The 20,427-nt window shown below is 35.8% G+C and overlaps 1 protein-coding gene across 4 annotated transcripts in view; it reads left to right on the top strand.

Annotated features, from left to right (window-relative positions):
• COL21A1 (collagen type XXI alpha 1 chain) overlaps window positions 1-10,962 on the top strand; it is a 191,111-nt gene extending 180,149 nt beyond the window's left edge. For 3 of the 4 annotated variants that reach the window (XM_032299750.1, XM_032299752.1, XM_032299753.1), the window contains 8 exons: window positions 750-785; window positions 3,403-3,447; window positions 6,273-6,305; window positions 6,912-7,058; window positions 7,153-7,207; window positions 7,739-7,939; window positions 8,726-8,803; window positions 9,703-10,962. In XM_032299750.1, the coding sequence (XP_032155641.1) occupies window positions 750-785; window positions 3,403-3,447; window positions 6,273-6,305; window positions 6,912-7,058; window positions 7,153-7,207; window positions 7,739-7,939; window positions 8,726-8,803; window positions 9,703-9,890 (783 nt within the window). In that variant the 3' untranslated portion in view covers window positions 9,891-10,962. The remainder of the gene's footprint in view (window positions 1-749; window positions 786-3,402; window positions 3,448-6,272; window positions 6,306-6,911; window positions 7,059-7,152; window positions 7,208-7,738; window positions 7,940-8,725; window positions 8,804-9,702) is intronic. The other variant, XM_032299751.1, reaches the window with a different exon arrangement.
• Window positions 10,963-20,427: the final 9,465 nt, after the last annotated feature.

Here is a 20,427-nt window from a genome sequence, read left to right as displayed (position 1 = left end):
AAAAAAAAAAAAAAAAAAAAAAAAAAAAAAAAAAAAAATTGCCATTTAAAATAAAATCTGTATTTTTTTGTTGTTGTTGTTGAAAATGCAAAACTCTACGTTTAGATAGCACAGTGAGGCATTAGTAGAAAGGAAATTCAGAAACAGTGTCCAAGTTCAACTTTGGGCAGGTGCTTAACTGGCTTTTCATTATCTGTAAAAAGAAGGGCCTTGTATAAGTTGGTTTCTAATTTCCCTGCTATCTGATAACCTATCAAACTTATTTTTATGGAATATAAAGGTTTCTTCCAGAACCTCACTTTTGAAGCATGTTTTCTAAAATGTCACTTAAACGTTGTGTTTACTTTGTCATTGTTTCCTATAAACTTGTGGCTACTAATAGCTTAATGGTAGTTTTTCAGTTTGATTTCATAAAACAACATTGTTAAAATAAGTCCTCTCTTGTTAGTTTGTCTAACCTAAAACTGTGAACCATGTGGAAGTTTTCTCCTTTCTGGGAAATTAAAGATTGTGGTAAATTTTCTTTCATATGCAGGAGCATGCAAAAGTGTTCTCTTACAATATCATTTTGACATAATGTGGTTCTGCTCTCTTCCCAAATACAGTGTCAAGAGTCAACTTCTGTATATACAGGCACTTGTGGAATTTGCATAAGATGTTGTTTTTCTTCAGCAGAGAAAAATATATGTTTATTTGAAACTTTACAGAATATGCTAGATTATAATACAGATCAAACTGCCTTTTTGTAGGGGGACAAAGGAGATCAAGGTGAAAAAGGTGTTCAGGTATGTTTGCTTTTTTTTAGTAGGCTGAGCAATAAAATGAGGGCTTTTAAAAAATTCCTGTTTTATTTTTAAATTCCTTTCTGTTTCAACATTAATACAAAGTTGTTAAATCTTATTTTTTCCTTTTGCTATTGAGCTTCTCAGACATCAAATCTGACTTTAAAATTCTTCACCATTTTACTGTTGCAGAAAACTTAGAAACCAAATGATTTAACAAAATAAAGACATAGATTTTATTATATACTTCTAAAAACTATTTATATGCAATATATATATAACACATATACACATATACATATACACACACACACACGTACATACACATGGTGTATTTTCAAAAATGATTTGAAATTGCTTTATGGCAAAAATAAATTTGATAAAAAAACATTTAACCCTAAATATAAAACATATTCAAATCAATATATAAAAGGAAAATTAAACCAGAAAATTATGATAGGCTAGGGAAATCTAGGGTGATTTAGAAAGACATTTAGTTTTGGGTGTTTTAGCAGCAAAGGCAAGGAGGAGAACTTTGTTACTACTTTGAGAGACAAGGATAGTTTCACCTCAATTAAATTGTCTATGCAATGGGTTTTTTCATTCACGGAAGACTGACCCTTGAGTAGGATGCCACTAGCTGAGTCAGTGAAATCGTTATCTGGAATAAATTATATCTGATGGTCTTTTAATCTTTTAAGGTTTAGAAATATAAAACTTTGCCAACCATAAATTACCAATCGAGTGTTCAGACAGTATTTTAATGATGTTTTAAGGTTGTAAGTCTCAGTGATAGTGCCTGAGCTTTGCTATGCAGAATAAGATGAAAATATAAATACTCTGAACATTTTCACAACTGTAGAATTCTGAGTGCTCTAGAATTTCTGTAATTGTAAGAGAAAATTTCAAATTGCAATAATCATAGGCAAAATTTGCTATATCCACAGTTATAACAGTCCCTACTTGTAAATTTGTTCTTCGTAACATACATAACATATTTTAGAGTGGTATGACAAAATTCAGTTGTTTTTCAGAAAATTTTTGTTGAAGATCTTCAAGTACTATGATAGTAGGATTCCTTTAATTTTGAAGTTGTGAGTGAGGTAAATGTTAAGTAAGTGTCTGTAAGCTCTAGACCCATATATTTTAATTTCCTTCTTGGTATTGTGTTTAGATGATTCATGGGCACCTCAGGTTCAATATGCCCACAACTGAACTTGTCAACTTTCCCCATAAACCACATTGTACTCGCAGATTTCCTGTCATGATAATCAGTGCGAAATATCTCTTGAGCTTGACCCTTTCTACCTCTCCCGACTGTTTTTTGTCTGGGGTCCTGGTCTGCTGCAATATCTTCCTTACTGGTCTCCTTGAGTCCATTCTACTTCCTTCTTCTACACTTTTACTTGTGTAAAATAGCTAAGCTATATATCCGCTTAGCAATGCTTTAATGGTGCCAATGCATGTTAAGATAAAGCCTGTTGCATCAAGTGCCTTCTGGTCTGACTGAATCTTCTTTAGTGTTATCTCTTGTCACTCTTCCCATTCTTACCGACTCCTGCTCTGCTGCTTTAGCCAAAAGATACTACCTGCCTTTCACCTGTGTCTGCTCTCCCTAGTAGACCCTCCCATCTTTTCACCAATTGGCTACCTCTTACTCATCCCCCAAGGCTGCACTCAAGGTTGAATCACATACCCTACACTTTCTGTCAGATGCCCCTTCCTAAGTTCCAATAGTATCCAACCTAGACGTTTAATTATACATTGTAGACTTATCAGCAGTATTTTCACCATTCTAGATTTAATTGCTTATCTCTCTTACCACATAGTAAGCAACTTGAAGGGCACCATGATATCTTTGTCTCAGTGTCCCCAAGTGCTAGCAATAGGTGCTGCTCAATAAATACTAGGAAATCACTTATGTAAATTGATGAATACATCACTAGGCAACGGTAATATGAAAATTTCATCGATATTAGCTAGGTATATGTCTTTCTAGAAACTACTATTTTGTGCAGTAAATATAAGGATGAAGTAGTGCTTCAGAGTTTATTAGCATAATGTCCCATGAATTGTAGATACCCAAAAATATTTATTGAATAGATAAATGTATTAATAACTTTATTAATTTTTCTGTTCTTTTTTATGCTGATTTAAAGCTCTTCATTTAAATGGCCTTTTTACCAACATGTGACTGTATGTTTTTATTTTAAAAAATGAAATTCTAAAGAGGTTTTCTTGTCCTCACATGTCCATAATCAACAATGAACATAATTGCCACTGAAATTAATACAATGTCCATATCCATTAAAATTTTAAACTATTTTCCCACTGTTGATATGGACTTAGAAGAACATCCTCATTGTCTAGAATTATTTACCTGTTTCCCCGAAATCAGTAGTTTGTGCCTTAGCTGTGTACATTTATTTTAACTATAAGATTAGGATGACTTTACCTCTTCTTTTTCTCTGAGTGACTGACTTTCCCATCTCTCACGTAATTTATATATATGTATCACTGCTTTTGTGACATTTCTTCCGGAACTCAGGGTAGTTTGTATTGTATATGTGATTGCATCATAAGTGTGCAAACTAATTAATAATGTTTATTAATTTTAAAGGGTCAAAAGGGAGAAAATGGAAGACAAGGAATTCCAGGGACACAGGTATTTTTGGTTTTCTTCTGATAAAATAAAGGAATAACAAGTCACATAACTGGACGATGTTGAGAAAGGATTACTTGCAAATAAAAATGGGTGGGGAGAAGGATAGGTATAACATGCATTCTAAGCACATAAGGTTGAACATGTGGATGATGTGGGCATGATGAGTTTCTTTACTTGTTTTGTATTTTCACTTTCCCATACTGATAATATTGGTGGCTCTGAATTTTGGTTTTTAATGCATCTAAGCAGGTGACTGAAGATAGAAAATTTCACCCATTTATTAGGAGTAGTTATTGGCCAGAGACCACCAGACACATAATGGCAGCGTGTTCTCACCTGCTGGTTTGTCTTGATTTTCTTCTTGAAAATCAGGGCCACATGTGGTCAAGATATGTACTTGTTTTCCTTTAGTTTGCTCAGAGAGATAATTCACTGCTTTAGAGATACATTATAATGCGATCCTGAGAGACAGTGTCGTAGAACAGGCGCATAATGAGATGGCTTTGCTTCTCTCTTGACTAAACTGTTCTCATTAGGTGCTATTTCAGTGAGATTGCCATGTGACTGTGGGTTCAGTTAGAGCCAAAGTGGACAAACAAAAGCCTGAAGGAGATTGGTACTTAGGTAGCATGTGTGCTGCTGTGTTGCCTGTAGCTAGAGTACTGGGCGTGGTTCCAACTTGGTCAGGTCTGAAAGGGAAAGCTGGATATCTGAGTCCTCCCATAGGGTGGACCTCTTTATCTGAGCGTGAGTGGGAGAAAGATTCTGCAGTTACACCAAATCTGGAGACAGAGGGATAAAACTGGGTAGTGATGACTCCAAGGACAGGGGTCTCTGTGTCCCTTACTTGGAGGAGTCTGAGAGAACATTGGGAAGAGTGGAAGCATAGGGCCCCAAGGTTATCTGCAATATGGGATGGAAGATACATACTCGATATTAAGAAGAATTGAGAATTTAGAAGCTAACAATAAAAGAGTAACCAAGAGGAGAAATAATTGGAATTTTCCAGAGTACAATTATGTTCAATAAAATATCTTTCCATTTTCATGATCTTCCACTTGACTCAGACCCACTTGATGTCACAACCAACTCCATCCCTGTTCTCCACCCTGGCACCACAGATCGACTCTCTGAGTTTTCTTAAGTTAATCACAAAATATCTATAAACTGCTGTTCTTATAGGAACTTCACGCCTTCATCCATTCAACCTCCACAGCCCAGACCTTTTACCAAAAATTGTTATTCACAATAACTCTCAGAAAATAAGGACTTTTTTTTTTAATAAGTCAAGCTCACTGGCTTATGGATCACACTTTCTCCAAGGTTCCTTTAACTTTTCTCACTTCTCAAGGAAAAGAGTGTGTCTGCTCTCCTAAGGCCCTAGATTGGTCCACATCTCTCACCACCAAGAGCTGAGCCTATGTGGAGTACACAGTGCCAGAGCAGCTGTTGCTTTTCAGCAGCTGAATAGTCACCCCAAATTCTTCATGTCAGCACAATCTTAGTTACCTGTCACTCTATCAAGCGCAGTATGTGTGTAATTTGTTGGCCCTCATTTTGTGAGTAGAGTCCAAGCAAATATTTCTCTCACAAAATCATCTTAATGGGTTCTCAGATGACAGCTGTTTTAGCTCTAATTCAGTTCCCATACTGAGAACTTACCTCTTTTGTCTCTCTTCTTACATTGGTCTTAGTTGTTGGATTCTGTCTTGTAAGGATCACTCCTGCATTTCTTCAAAAGCAAAATTCAAGTATGGCCATACAAAGTGTTTTCCATACTAAAAGATTTTTGTATAAAAACTAAATATTTGGTGTTTATGCTGATTTTTATTGAATTCTTTCCTTTGTCTAATTTGGATAGCCATGTTTGAGAAACCTGAAAATTAATCAGAAAATATATCCCAACTCAGACTTCATTGTGTGCAATGTTATACATTTTATATTAAATTGCAGAACACCCATTTTTTACTTTAAAGTTGAATAATGAAAACCTACCTGTTGTGAAAGTTTTATCTTTTTTCCTGAGCGAATATTGGGAGATTTTTGAGCCCAGGTGTACAATGAATTTCAAAAATGGAAAATGTTAATAACTTTCCTGAGAGTTTTTTCCTCTGTAATATGCCACTGAAATAAACATGGAAAAGAGAAGTGGGAAAGACTTTAATGGAGCCATCTAGATGTAGCTAGTAATTATAGTTGAGTGAGCTTCATGGACGGGCTCCCCAGTGTTTGTATCACCGTGAAAAAAAATCATATTTTACATGACATTGCTTCTCTAGTGTCTTAATTACTAGCAGTGAATGGTTTAAGCACAGGACAGCTGGATATTTTCTCTCTGATAGCCACTTTTAATGGTATCTTTGCTTTAACTCATCCTTTGTCAATAGTACTCAATCAGAATTTAATTTTAAGAACATAAACTTGGGAAAACAGACTATTCATCTTAATTACTGAAAACAGGAATAAATATACCTAATATTTAATCTGATTTGAGTTTTTATTAAAATGGTAACATATTTTAAATTCAGTAGAATCCCATTCTTGCCCACATGATTCAACCTGCAGCATTTGAAAATATTCATATCTAAGAAGGAAACAGTTAAACAAATTAAGATATTTATATTATTCAGTTAACATATTTCCTAGTCATTAGCCTCCTCTAAAAGACAAAAAGTGTCTCTTTTATGTGCAGTTGTGTCACTAATGCTATCAGTATTTTCCAAATGGGAAATTAAAATTTGATTAAGTACCTGGTAAAAGGTGGATGCCACATTATAGTACTGTAGCTTGTATATTATAGTTTTTTTTCCTATTAATTTTCAAAGGGAATTCAAGGCCATCATGGTGCAAAAGGAGAGGTATGTTTCTTCATATATTATGCTGTCTTTCTTCAGTCCTTTTTGCTTGGGTTTCTATACTATATAAATTTAGCTTTTGAGTAAAAACCAGAAAACAGAAAAAATGTTTTCACCTTCTTTAGTAGAAGTTCCCATTAAGCGGTTTTCAGAATATGTACATTTATACTGAATTTGATATGAAATGCAAATTGTCATTATTATTAATTTTTCTTCCAGATTTGGAGCTGAATTTTTTCTCCATATTTTTGAATAAAGAACACTGTGCATTTCTGTATCTTTCGGACCCACTAGAATGCAAGCTCCTTGTGAATAGGACTGTGTTATGTCCATTGTTATATCTCTCGCAGTGTGCATATGACCTACACAGTATACTCAATCAGTAGTGGATGTTTGTAGGTCTGGCTGATTGCATGGATGGATAAATGACAGTTTAATATGATGTGAAATTTCCCTTTTGGTCAATGACTATGTTTCCAGCTATTCGTTATATAGCTTATGTATTTACATATGTATACATTCATATTCACATCCGTATGGAGTTTCCTGATGTAATTATACCTTCTGAAATGTTTAAATAGAACTCGTAAAGATTTCTTTTGTTTTTAGAGAGGTGAAAAGGGAGAACCTGGTATCCGAGGTGACATTGGACCAAAAGGAGAATCTGGGGTGGATGGCTTGATGGGGCCTGGAGGTCCTAAGGGGCAACCTGGGGACCCAGGTCCTCAGGGCCCCCCAGGTTTGGATGGGAAGCCCGTATGTATTCTGCTTCGTTCATAGTGATTAGATTTTCATTCATTTTGCTCATGTTTTTTATGTGAATGTTATAACCCCTAATACTTTGATGCAGGGAAGAGAGTTTTCAGAGCAATTTATCCGACAAGTTTGCATGGATGTAATAACAAGTAAGTATCAAATTTAGCATTTTAATAACTTTTCTCAAATGACAAAAGTAATACAAATTATTAGGACAAATTGTAAAGGATGTAAGTGAGGTGAAGAAGAAAACAGATAACATTGTAAGCCTCATTTACTTTTCTTCAGTGAGCATTCTTGTAAAATATATACTCATATATATATATATATATATATATATATATATGCTCTTTTGCAATCTTTTAAATAAAGAAATTTATTATTTTATCATTTGAATTTTCTTTTGCAGCATATTTTTTGATAATTTAGTTCATAAATATGGATATCTTTAATTCCACTAATTTCACTTTTCCCCCTATTTTAAGCAATTGCTCTGATAAAATTACCGCATGGAGCAATGAATATTTCCATAGTCAAATTCCTGAAAGGGAAATTATTGGCCAAGAAATTTGCACATATTCAACGCTAATAGTTTTTTTCTCTGTAAACTGAAAAAAAATTAGAAATATAACACCAGCTCACCATTTAAACATAAGGGGTGGGGTTTCTTTGTTTTTAAGCACAGCTACCAGTCTTACTTGAGAGTGGAAGAATTCGCAGTTGTGATCATTGCCAGTCCCAACATGGCTCCCCAGGTATTCCTGGGCCACCTGGTCCCATAGGCCCAGAGGGTCCCCGAGGATTTCCTGGTTTGCCAGGAAGAGATGGTGTTCCTGGATTAATGGGTGTCCCTGGACGTCCAGGCGTCAGAGGATTAAAAGGTACGCAGTTAGTTTGAACAAGAAAATGAATTTTAAAAAGGCGTTTGTTTACATTCTCACCCTATATTCATTTAATAGGCAAGAGTAAACTTTATTTTCATGATTTAAAAAAACCTGTAATGCTCAAGTCTTTAAATAACTTGCCAACTGAATTAAAGGTGAATTATTTTGTTTTCTGAATGCCATATTCTCAAATAGAAGGAGAAGTCAAAGTTATCAACACGTGGTTACAGATTAGAAAATGTTGCCAATGCACTGAGAAATTTCGCTTGAATCTAGAAAAGTATTTAAATAGAAAATCGCAGACTCTGTTTCCTTTATTTTGACTTTGGTAACTTTCTGCATTGTTACTTTATTCATTTTTTTTATTGTAGGAAAAATAAGTTTTGCAACGAAACTTCCTAATAGCCCAGAACTTCTCCTTGCCTTTGAATGTTTATGTGAAATGTTGTTTCATAATTCTTTCCTTTTTGTTTAATAGTATATAAACAATTAGATGTTTCATAAAAGTAATTTTAAAAAAAGGCTATGATTAACACAAAGGGCTAATAATTCCAAACCATTTTCTTTTCTAAATATTTGATTTCCATTAAGTTTTGCATCTAAACCAATGATTATTTTAGAAATTATTGCTTCAAAAATTGTTTTCTGTTAGAAAAAATAGATGATGGCAAGCTGGTTTTTAAAAGACATTTTTCTTTCATGTGTATATTAACAGTTTTGAAAGAAACAATCTAGAAGGCAGTGATTTTAAGTAAACTTACTTGGATGTTTGACACCCTGCAGGAATACCAGGAAGAAATGGAGAAAAAGGAAGCCAGGGGTTTGGGTATCCTGGAGAACAAGGTCCTCCTGGTCCCCCAGGTGAGAATTGCTACCTGCTCATAAGTGTTGCAGCTCATTTTGCTTTAAGAAAAGAAATAGATCTATGCAAAATAATTTGAAACTGAGACATCCATTTTCTTTTTTTAGTGATTCCCATCTGACACACTGAAGTCTAACTTATATAATGTTTTTTCATATAATCTCAATTTATGAATCATTCAATATTATCTCTTGCTTATCATTTAGTTTAATATTTATTCCTTAGAAAAGTTCTAGAATTGTTTTAGTCACTCCTGCTTATCTAATGTATAACACTGTTTAGTCTTTATGACTCTCAGGGAAAGAGGGAAGTGCTGCAGTGGGTAAGCAATCTCTGCTAGCGGTGCTATTGAACTCTTCCAGTCTCAGTTTCCTCATTGGTAAAACAGTGATGATAATGTTATCTCCATCAGGACATTGTTGGGAGATTAAATAGTTTCTTTATGTAGCAGTTTCAGAACATTGCAGGACAATCACAGTTATTTGTTATTGTTGTAAATATGGCACAAAAATGACTCAGAGCTCTGGCTTATCAATGTATCACCTGCTAATTGATAATAATATTGGCAAAAGATAGGCTGAAAGGAAGAAACAAGATTAGATGATACACAAAATGGAATATTATAATGTTAGCTAAATGTTTTCATCAGTAGCGTGGTTGCTATGTTAATATACTTAACCAAGTTTTCAAAAATTACTGATTACTTTTAGATGGTTCTTTTCAAAGAGAAAACATATAGAATTATGAAGGAAATGTCTCTATAATTAGTGAAAATATATAAAATATTCAAGAGGCTTTTAAAAACATTTTATCAGTTTAAGTTTCTTGCAGAATCAGGTATTTCACTATTAAAAAAACTAAAGCTCTCTGTTCGCATCTTGCCAATGTCCCGTTTTAGGTCCAGAGGGCCCTCCTGGAATAAGCAAAGAAGGTCCTCCAGGAGACCCAGGTGTACCTGGCAAAGATGGAGATCATGGAAAACCTGGAATCCAAGGGCAACCAGGCCCCCCAGGCATCTGTGACCCATCCCTTTGTTTTAGTTTAATTGCTGGGAGAAATCCATTTAGAAAAGGACCGAACTATTAGTGTCTGATGCCTCATTCAGCAGCCTAGGCATGGTGCTTTTCTTCTGTGGTCTTTTGCATCTCAGGAAGATAACCAACAGTCATCCCTTGAAAAAAAACTAATGTACCTCGGTGATTTTATTTTTTTTTCTTATGGAAAAAAATATAAAACGTCACATATACTGATTTTAAAGGCTCCTCAGTCATTTGGAGGTCTTGGATTAGCAGCAGTAATTAAATCTCAAGGGTTTCTTGTAAAGTTCATTTATTTTAATCAAAGTTGAATATAAAAATCCACCATTGCCTGTTAGCCAGTCAATTTTAGTCACTGTGAAATATTTCACATTCAGCCTCCACGTAGTAGAGATTTGAGTTTATTTCATGTCTATGTGACTTTCGTGTTTCATATCTCATAGCTTATGCTACTGCATAAGCCAAAACATGTATCTGGTCATTGAAAGCAAGATCAGGGCTGATATTCACTTAGGATAGATAGTATTGGTGAAACACTCATTTACTACAGTGTCTATGCCTATTGATAAGGGACAGTGGATTGCTTGTTGTTCAGTATTTTGAATAGCACCTCTGAATAAGATTAGTGTGTTTCTTAATTCATTCTTAAACTCTAAAATAGATGAATGGTGATGCTAATAAAGAGTATTAATTACATTGGGAATGATCAAAATTATTTAACATTAAAAACATTTTATATAAAAAGTTTCATTGTATATATTCAAAGAAAATGCAAGTTCAGAAATACTAAAAGGCTGTATTTTATCCTTGTGGATTAATCAGAGTGTTTTTTGTATGCCTTCATTTTCCATTTCGCTTATATGTGTATGTCCATATATGTCAATTTTCATGGTAGCAAACCTAATGGAAATAAACGCTCTAGTTGAAAGGAAAGGAAAACTCCTCAAATTCTAGAATGTCTTGGTATTTTTAGCTGACTTAAAAATATTATGAACAGTCCTTGTATATTGTTCTTAATGCTTTTGTAATAAACAGAATTTGAAATATTTCATCCTTGTCATGCTTAAAATTTTGTTACATGCTTGTTATTCAGAATATAATAAAGTTTTGTATAGGCCTGATGATAATGTCTTTTCTTATACCTGATTTTAACTGATTGTTAAATATGGTATGTATATCCCATGGTCATTTATTCGATGAATGTAATTTATTAAATTATTCACCCTTTTCTCAAAACAAAATGTGTTCCCCTGAAATAAAATATTACAAATTGAGTGAGTGTGCTAAGCACCTGAACAGTTAAGCACTGGCTTCCTGGCTCAGTCATGGCTGTTGCCCAGTGTTTAACTTTATTGTCATGCAGCTAACATGATGAGGACTTTGGAGGAGACTAAAATCCGTGATGTTTAGTGGCTGAATGAGCATAAGGCGCCTTTTGATGTTTTACCTCCAGTAAAGCCCTAGGTATCTGCTTAAGCCTATAAACCTATTACCCCTGCTTTAATTATGACAGTTGCTTCTAAGAGCTGGTTAAGAAGCAGAATAAAGCCATTGGTATCATTGATTTATTCATCCAGCAGTACTCACCACATAGCTAGGTTCTGTGCCTGGGATACAATGGCAATATAGTTTGAATTTGGCCTGAGGGAACACGTGTGTAATGAGACACATGTAAGTAAACAGGTGATTCCATACATAGGCGAAAATGCAATTGAAATGTAAAAGATGATGTCACAGACTGAATCGTTGCCCCCTAATTCATATGTGGAAACCCTGACCCCCAATGTAACTATATTTGAATATAGGGCTTTCGGGAGGTAACTAAGATAAAGGAGGTCATAAGGGTGGAGTCTTAATCCCATAGAATTGGTGGTTTTATAAGAAGAGGAAGAGGTTGCTCTCCCTAATACCCTCCCTCCCTTCATCTACTTCATCTGCCTCATGGCCTTCCAGCTCTCACACCCAGGGAAGGCTCTGTGAGTACCTTGTGAAAAGGTGACTTTCTGCAACCTGGAAGAGGGACCTCACCAGAACCTGACTATACTGGCACCCTGATTTCGAACTTCCAGCCTTCAGAACGGTATGAACAAAAATTACTGTTGCTTAAGCCAGCAAGTCGATGATATTTTGTTATAGCATTCCAAGCAGAGTAATGCAGATTATAGCAGGCTAGGAGGTATTGGCATAACTGAGTCGGTAAAGATAATGCAAATGAGCAAAGGGTGGAGGGCTAGAAAAGGCATGAAGTATTTCTGCTTTAAAATTTGGCATCTCAAGATGAACTGTTTCCATAATTTAGCATGGTATATGTTGTATCATAGTTTTGCCTTGGAAAAATTTAAGGTGAACTCATAATACGCTGATTTTCAAGAGTGAATAGGTGAATAATCTTGTTCTGCAGGTACATTTTTGCAGCGTAATTGTTCCTCAGAGCCATGCAAGGCCGTTTAGCGTGGTTTTTGTCCTGAGATTTCTTGCATTCAAATTCCTAATTTTTGTTTCTAGTCGTGAGGCTTCAGAAAATTTATTTACATCTTTGTGCTTAAATTCTCTCATATGATAAGTTGGGTATATTAATAATACTTATCTCATAGTATTAAAAAGGTTAAATGAGACAAAAGAAATTCATCAGCGAAATAAAGTCATACAATTTACCAGAACGATACAGAAAATATGGGGTTACCAACTCTTTGTTTTTGGCTTTTTTCTTCTTTTTTTCTTTGAGATGGAGTTTTACTCTTGTTGAGTCCAGGCTGGAATGCAGTGGTGTGATCTCTGCTCACTACAACCTTTGCCGCTTCAAGCTATTTTCCTGCCTCAGCCTCCTGAGTAGCTGGCATTACAGGCGCCGGCCACCATGTCTGCTTATTTTGTATGTTCTCCTTGTTGGTCAGGCTGGCCTCTAACTCCTGACCTCGTGTTCCGCCTGCCTCAGACTCCCAAAGTGCTGGGATTACAGGCATGGGCCACCGAGCCCATCCTGTTCAAATCATTTTATATGTGTGTAACTGATACTGAATAAAGCTGATCAGATTCATTGGCATTCATCCTGAATGTCAATTCAGAATGAAACTCTCAGTCTTAAGGGTAAAAATCATCTTGGTAAAGGCTGCCTTTGCATGATTTTAATAATTTTCCTCTAAAATGTAAAGTAGAGACAATTTAGGAAAAAACCTTTGGGATTTATAGTCTTGTGGTACTATACTTTGTCCCTGGCACTTAGAACTTTGCTAGGTGCTTGCTTTAATTTTTATCATAAAGAGATTTTTCAATTAGAATTGAGCTGAGAGAACTCAACGGAGAACTCTTCCTTTGATCCCCAGTAGAGGGCAGCAACACACACACACACAATATGATAAGATTTTCTTCATTATATTAATATTTTATAAGTTATCACTATATATCTTTAGCCTGCACATTTTCTCATTTTTTAAAGTATAGTTAGATTTATTTTCTTCCAACTTAATTATTGCAAAGAAGAAAAAAGATTGTTTTCGTAAGTTGAACACCTAAATCACAATTAATGCAGCCATTTGTATTTTGATGTCTTGCCTATCTGCTTTACCTTTGTATAATTTCATTTGTTAAAGCCCTCAGCTAGGAGTTTTGGTTAATTCTTCTGATCGATAATGTTATCATCCAAGGCAATGTTCAAAGCTCACTCCTAGTAGTCCTAAATTATAGATCTGGCCTATTCAATGTGCCTTACCTTGGGGAGACAGAAACTTGTCCTTATCACTATCTAGAGATTGTAATTAATAGTCAAAGTACATGTCACCATAATCCAGGCACAATAGGTTGTATAAAATAACACAAAAAGTTAGCAGCTCTGTTTCCTAAAGCACTGAGAGCCTCATCTTTGAGGACTGGGAAACAGAATGGGGAGCGTAGAGGGAAACCTCAAATTCAGAGTCACTTCTGTAGTTTTAAGGTGAAAGACCCAAACTCAACTCATAGTTTAGTTAAATTTAGCTGCAAAGATTTATCTTTGGAATATATTAACCAAAATTTTGTTTTGCTCCAATAACACATTTGAAATAAGGAACATTAATGATAACCCATTGTGTTATTCCTGGATTATGCCTTCTCAAAGTAGGTTTTCACAGAGAAATTTTAAAGATTCCAAAATTCTCATATTAATATCACTTTTAACTTACTTTAGATTCAGGGGTACCTGTACAGGTTTGCTACGTAGGCACACTTGTGTCATGGAGGTTTGTTGTACAGATTATTTCATCGCCCAGGTATTAAGTCTAGTACCCATTGGTTATTTTTCCTGATCCTCTCCCTCCTCCCAACCTCCACCCTTCACCTTCCAAAAGGCCCCAGAGTGTGTTGTTCCCCTCGATGTGTCTATGTGTTCTCATCATTTAGCTCCCACAAGTAAGTGAGAACATGTGGTATTTGGTTTTCTGTTCCTGGGTTAGTTTGCTAAGGATAAGGCCTCCAGCTCCATTCATGTCCCTGAAAGGAACACGATTTCGCTGGTGAGGTTGTGAAGAAAAGGGAATGCTTATACACCACTGGTGAGAATGTAAATTAGTTTGTCATGGAAGACAATATGGTGATTTCTCAAAGATCTAAAACAAAAAATACCATTTGACCTAGCAATCCCATTACTAGATATATACCCAAAGAAATACAAACTGTTCTATTAGAAAGATGCATGCATACGTTATGTTTATTGCAGCACTATTCACAATAACAAATACATGGGATCAACCTAAATACCCATTAATGATAGATTGGATAAAGAAAATGTGGTACATATATACCATGGAATACTACGCAGCCATATTGATATCTTAAATAAAAATGACAACCTGAAATAGCTGACCGAAGGATCATTTTGAAGAAAACAAGAACTGACAGGCAGTGAAAGTGTTTTACCATTGTGTCCCCCATTCAGTTGCTACTTCAAAATAATATTTAAAAATCAAATTTGTAAAGTGTCTATAGCTGTGATTGACATTCAAAGAATAATTAATTATGACATACATTATTTTGGGGAAACAAAGGTAAAAAGAATCCTGTGATGTGATCTTGGATAAACTTGATAACTTCTCTGAATGAGTTTTTAAAAAGTAAAACAAGGGTTTAGATTACTATCTTTACCAACACTGGCTGTACATTGGAAACACCTAGGGAGCTTTTAAAAAATATCCTTGCTTGTGTCCGACCCAGAGGTTCTAGTGTAACTGGTTTGGCTTCCAGGCAGGGGAAACAGTTTGTATAAAGGCCTTGAGCCTGAGAACACAGCTCAATGGGAGGGAAAGTAATTCTACATTTTTGGATTTCAGGAAACTGATGATGGTGAGAGGTAAAAGGTAAGGGTAGAGATAGAGTAAGAAAAGGGATGGAGAGGGAAGAAAGATATCAAAAATCTTGCAAAATTTTAAGGAGGAAGTAGCATGAAGAGATTTACATTTTAAATAGGTCACCCTAGCTGCAGAGAAAATACTGTAGCCCCTCCTTATTTGAGTGGGTGATGTTCCAAGATCCCCAGTGGATGCCTGAGACCACAGACAGCACTAAATCCTATATACACTGTTTTTTCCTGTAAGTATATACCTATGATAAATTTTAACTTATAAATTAGGCACAGTAAGAGATTAACAACAAGTAACACATAATAGAATACTTGTTCTAACAATATATTCTAATAAAAGTTATGCAACTGTGGTCTCTCTTTTACAAACACACACACACATAATCCTTTATTGCATGTAAAATTTTCCATCCAAGGTTGGTGGTGGGCAAATGAAACCTTGACAATTGAAACTTCAAGTAAGGGGGTGACTATTGCTGACAAAACAAGCAAGAATGCAAGTGGAGAAGCTAATTAAATGTCATTTTAGTGGCACTGAGGATAATGGTGAAAATAATGGAGTATGAGACAAGCAGAGGGGTTAGGAAAAAAGACCATCAATTTATTAGTTTCTACTATAATCACTGCAAACTTTCAGAATGTACCCACGGCACCCTTGGTGACCTGAGGAAGTTGGAGGCTTACCATTCAATAGTGTGAAATAAAGACCTGAACAAAATGTTTCAGGCTTTGCTTCTTGTTGTCGGACATAGAATAAGCTTGTTTGCAGAGATAAAGGCTACATCTTAGGAGCCTTTCTTGGAATGTTGGCTGGGTCAGAGTGAAGACCATGGTCTGAAATATACTGTAGAAATATTCCTTTCAATTTCAGCTGGGATAAAATGCACCAGTTTGCTGCTTTGACTCTGCCTCTGTTAGTGACCAGAAGTCTCCACTCCCAAGTCTTACTCACAACATGGTTTTACTGATTATGGCAGTGAAATTTATCTGTTTCTCTCTGATGCTTAAGGACTCAGCAGAATATTGTTTTGCTTGTGCTGGGATCCTTTTGGACCACCTCGTGGTTAAAGTGCAGTGGCATGTGTCAGAACAACAGGTGGAAGAATGTGATGCATGAGTTTTGTTTTTCTGATGTGACGCCACAGAAAAATGAACTACATTTGATGAAGAAATGAAAGTCTATGCAATGGGTGTCATTTTGGATGCAAATTCTCTGTTAATCCAATTAGCTGTTTAAGATAAAAGGGGACACTTTAGTCTCCCCAGATCATGTGCAGTTGGTCTCAATTCTAGGAAGAAACACCAGAGCCCTTAAACCAGAATTGGTAAGTAAAAGCTTTTGGAGCCATAGCCTAGCAATTGTTTAGAGGTTGCAAAATCTAATTTAGATGTGATTTTTCTTGCCTTAAGGATAAAGCAGTGAGATTAAAGGGATTGTGGAGTAGAGGAGAAAATGAGAATGCGTGTGTCTGTGCGTTGGATTTAGAGGAAAATCTGTTTGAAACTGATTTTTCCATCTGTGACCTCTCCCAGGGATTTTTGAGCACCAAACTTGAATTTGTAACTTTAATAATGTTTTATTTATCTTGGAAGTAACTGTATAAAGCACGTAAATTTTATTCATTTTAGATATTAAAGAAACTCCAGTGCAGATTTTTCATGGTTACATAGGAATTAAAGAGAATAGCAAGGATTCAAATCTAAGTACTGTCTCCCAAGACTGGGTCGTCTTCCTTCATAACGTCTTCTCCTATGAGAACTGAAAATGAAGCGATGTAAGCTCCTCGTATCCCTAGTTTAATATAAGCAGTTTTTACCTACTTCTCCTCATGGTGAATAACTAAAAAAATTCTTAAAGCTCTGAGCTCACCTTAAGAGTTATTGAAAAGGGGAGAAACTTGTGCCACAGTGTCTAACTCATTTGTCTGTCATTGTGGTCACTTTATAAGGCTCTTACTGGAAACGTCTTTGGCAATAGCTAAAACAAAAATATTTCTAGATCCAGAGATTAAGAAATACATTTAATAACTCATCCTAATGACACGTCAAGAAGTGATAGAATCTAAGAAAATCAGAAGTATTAGCTGTACTGTCAGAAATTTATTTTCTTAAGGTTCATTAAACTTTTGTATTAGAAATAATTCACTGGACAATTGAGCTTTGAGGACTGCTTAGTGCTTTGAAAAAGAAAAGGGGCCAAGCATGGTGGCTTATGCCTATAATCCCAGCACTTTGGGAGGCCAAGGGAGGAGGATCACAAGGTCAGGAGTTCAAGACCAGCCTGGCCAAGATGGTGAAACCCTGTCTCTACTAAAAATGTAAAAATTAGCTGGGCATGGTGGTAGGCACCTATAATCCCTGCTACTTGGGAGGCTGAGGCAGAGAATTGCTTGAATCTGGGAGGTGGAGGTTGCAGTGAGCCAAGATCATGCCACTGTACTCCAGCCTGGCGACACAGCGAGACTCCATGTCAAAAAAAGGAAAGAAAGAAAGAAAGAAAGAAAAGGATTGTTTCTTTCACAGTTGAGGGGCAAAAAGGAGAGGTGAAAGCTTGTTTGGTATTAAGTGACTCACTAGAAAGAGCACATCCTCAAGGTTAACTTGGAGAGGCTTAACCCTAGTCAGGAAATAGACTTAAGATATTATTTAGAAAGGAATGAATGGGAACATAGAATAGATGTGATTGGTACTTGTATGGTTTTGCCATGGAGAGTAGGTTTTCATGACAATAGTGAACTTACATGTATTCAGAGATGAACTTCTTTATGCTCAGATAATGAAAGACTGAAATAAAGTCTGTATTTCCTCATGTTTTATTTCACTAATTGTAAGTCCAGGGAAACAAAGGGCCTAGTTAAAAATAAAATGAAATAATAATGGAGAGTAAGGAGCAGGGTGCAATGGCTGAAGATGGCTTTTATCACAGATCTTGTGAGTTAACTTTTCATTTTTAGATGCAAAGTGTTAAGGTTAATTAGCATTTTGTTTCTACCAAAGAGTAATGTGGAAGAAACAGAACATATCTGGTTAAAGATGGTGGTTGCTGTGGATGAAAGGAAAGAATGTTAAGAACCAAGCAAACATTTTCTGAAAATTTTATCTCCTTTTTTTTTTTATTATACTTTAAGTTCTGGGGTACATGTGTAGAACTTGCAGAATTGTTATTTAGGTGTACACGTGCCATGGTGGTTTGCTGCATCCATCATCCCGTCATCTACATTGGCATTTCTCCTAATCCTATCCCTCTCCTATCCCCCACCTCCTGCTATCCTTTCCCTAGCCCCCATCCCAAACAGGCCCTGGTGTGTGATGTTCCCCTCCCTGTGTCCATGTGTTCTCTTTGTTCAATACCCACTTATGAGTGAGAACATGCCAATGTTTGGTTTTCTGTTCTTGTGTCAGTTTGCTGAGAATGATGGTTTCCAACTTTATCCCTATCCCTGCAAAGGACATGAACTCATCCTTTTTTATGGCTATGTAGTATTCCATGGTGTATACCTGCCACATTTTCTTTATCCAGTCTATCATTAATGGGCATTTGGGTTGGTTCCAAGTCTTTTCTATTGTGAACAGTGCCACAAAAAACATATGTGTACCTGCGTCTTTATGATAGAATGATTTATAATCTTGGGGTATATACCCAGTAATGGGGTTGCCGGCTCAAATGGTATTTCTAGTTCTAGATCCTTGAGGAATCTCCACGCTGTCTTCTACATTGTAAAAGCCTTCCTGGTTCTCCACATCCTCTGTAGCATCTGTTGTCTCCTGACTTTTTAATTATCACCATTCTAGCTGGCATAGATGGTATCTCAATGTGGTTTTGATTTGCATTTCTCTAATGACCAGTGATGATAAGCTTTTTTCCTTATGTTTGTTGGCTGCATAAATGTATCTTTGAAAAGTGTCTGTTCATATTCTTCGCCCACTTTTAGATGGGGCTATTTGCTTTTTTCTTGTAAATTTGTTTCAGTTCTTTGTAGATTCTGGGTATTAGCCCTTTGTCAGATGGGTAGGTTGAAAAAATTTTTTTCCATTCTGTTGGTTGCCAGTTCACTCTAAAGATAAGTCTCTTTTGCTGTGCAGAAGCTCTTAAGTTTAATTAGATCCCATTTGTCAATTTTGGCTTTTGTTGCCATTGCTTTTGGTGTTTTAGTCATCGAGTCCTTGCCTATTCCTATGTTCTCAATGGTATTGCCTTCATTTTCTTCTAGGGTTTTTGTGGCATTAGGCTTTATGTTTAAATCTTTAATCAATCTGGAGTTAATTTTTGTATAAGGTGTAAGGAAGGGATACAGTTTCAGCTTTCTTCATATGGCTAGCCAGTTTTCCCAATACCATTTATTAAATAGGGAATCCTTTCCCCATTGCTTGTTTTTGCCAGTTTTGTCAAAAATCAGATGATTGTAGATGTGGGGCATTATTGCTGAGGCCTCTGTTGTGTTCCATTGGTCTATAACTCTGTTTTGGTACCAGTACCATGCTGTTTTGATTACTGTATCCTTGTAGTATAGTTTGAAGTCAGGTAGCACGATGCCTCTAGTTTTGTTTTTATTTTTTTATTTTTATTTATTTTTTTGCTTAGGATTATCTTGGCTCTGCAGGCTCTTTTTTGGTTCCATATGAATTTTAAGGTAGTTTTCTCCAATTTTCTTTAAAATTTTAGGAACATCTTCAATTATTTCCAATTTACCTGAAGAATTATCAGGATGCCTATTAATACTAGGATGGTGCTGAGGAATTCTTTTGATAATAACATATTTAATTCCACCTAAGACAACATACTTTCTGCTTCTCTCCATTTAAGTGACAGCAGCTATTCTGGCTTTTGTTTAACTGACAAGGACTCTTTCACACCTTGTTCTGACTTGGGAAGTGGGGAAGATCTTATTATAGGAATAAGTGGAACCCATGTAGGAAAAAGAGGGAAAAAGAGAATTGGTGCTGATTAGTTTTACACCACATCATACCATGATTCTGTTGTTTATTTGAAGGCAAACTAGTTAAAATGTTAGAGGCGTAAGCTCACATAGGAAATGATCACTCTCTCCAATAACACCCAGAGAGTAAAAGAGATGAATGTTGCCTGTCCCCATGAAATATTAATGGGCCTCTGCAGGTTTTAGAGTCCTAAGGGCCTGGAGTAAAATAAACTAGTGCTGAGCTCTCTAAAGGAGAACAATGACATTAGGAAGCCACAACAGAGACACTCACAACAGCTACTATTGATTCGGTGATTTCGAAAACATTCCACCTTCAG

The sequence above is a fragment of the Sapajus apella genome, unplaced genomic scaffold, assembly GCF_009761245.1.
Source record: "Sapajus apella isolate SASKATOON/1434 unplaced genomic scaffold, GSC_monkey_1.0 scaffold41, whole genome shotgun sequence".
Lineage (NCBI taxonomy): Eukaryota > Metazoa > Chordata > Mammalia > Primates > Cebidae > Sapajus > Sapajus apella.
The sequence above is the reverse complement of the archived record's forward strand: the minus strand, read 5'-3'. Positions and strand labels throughout refer to the sequence as shown.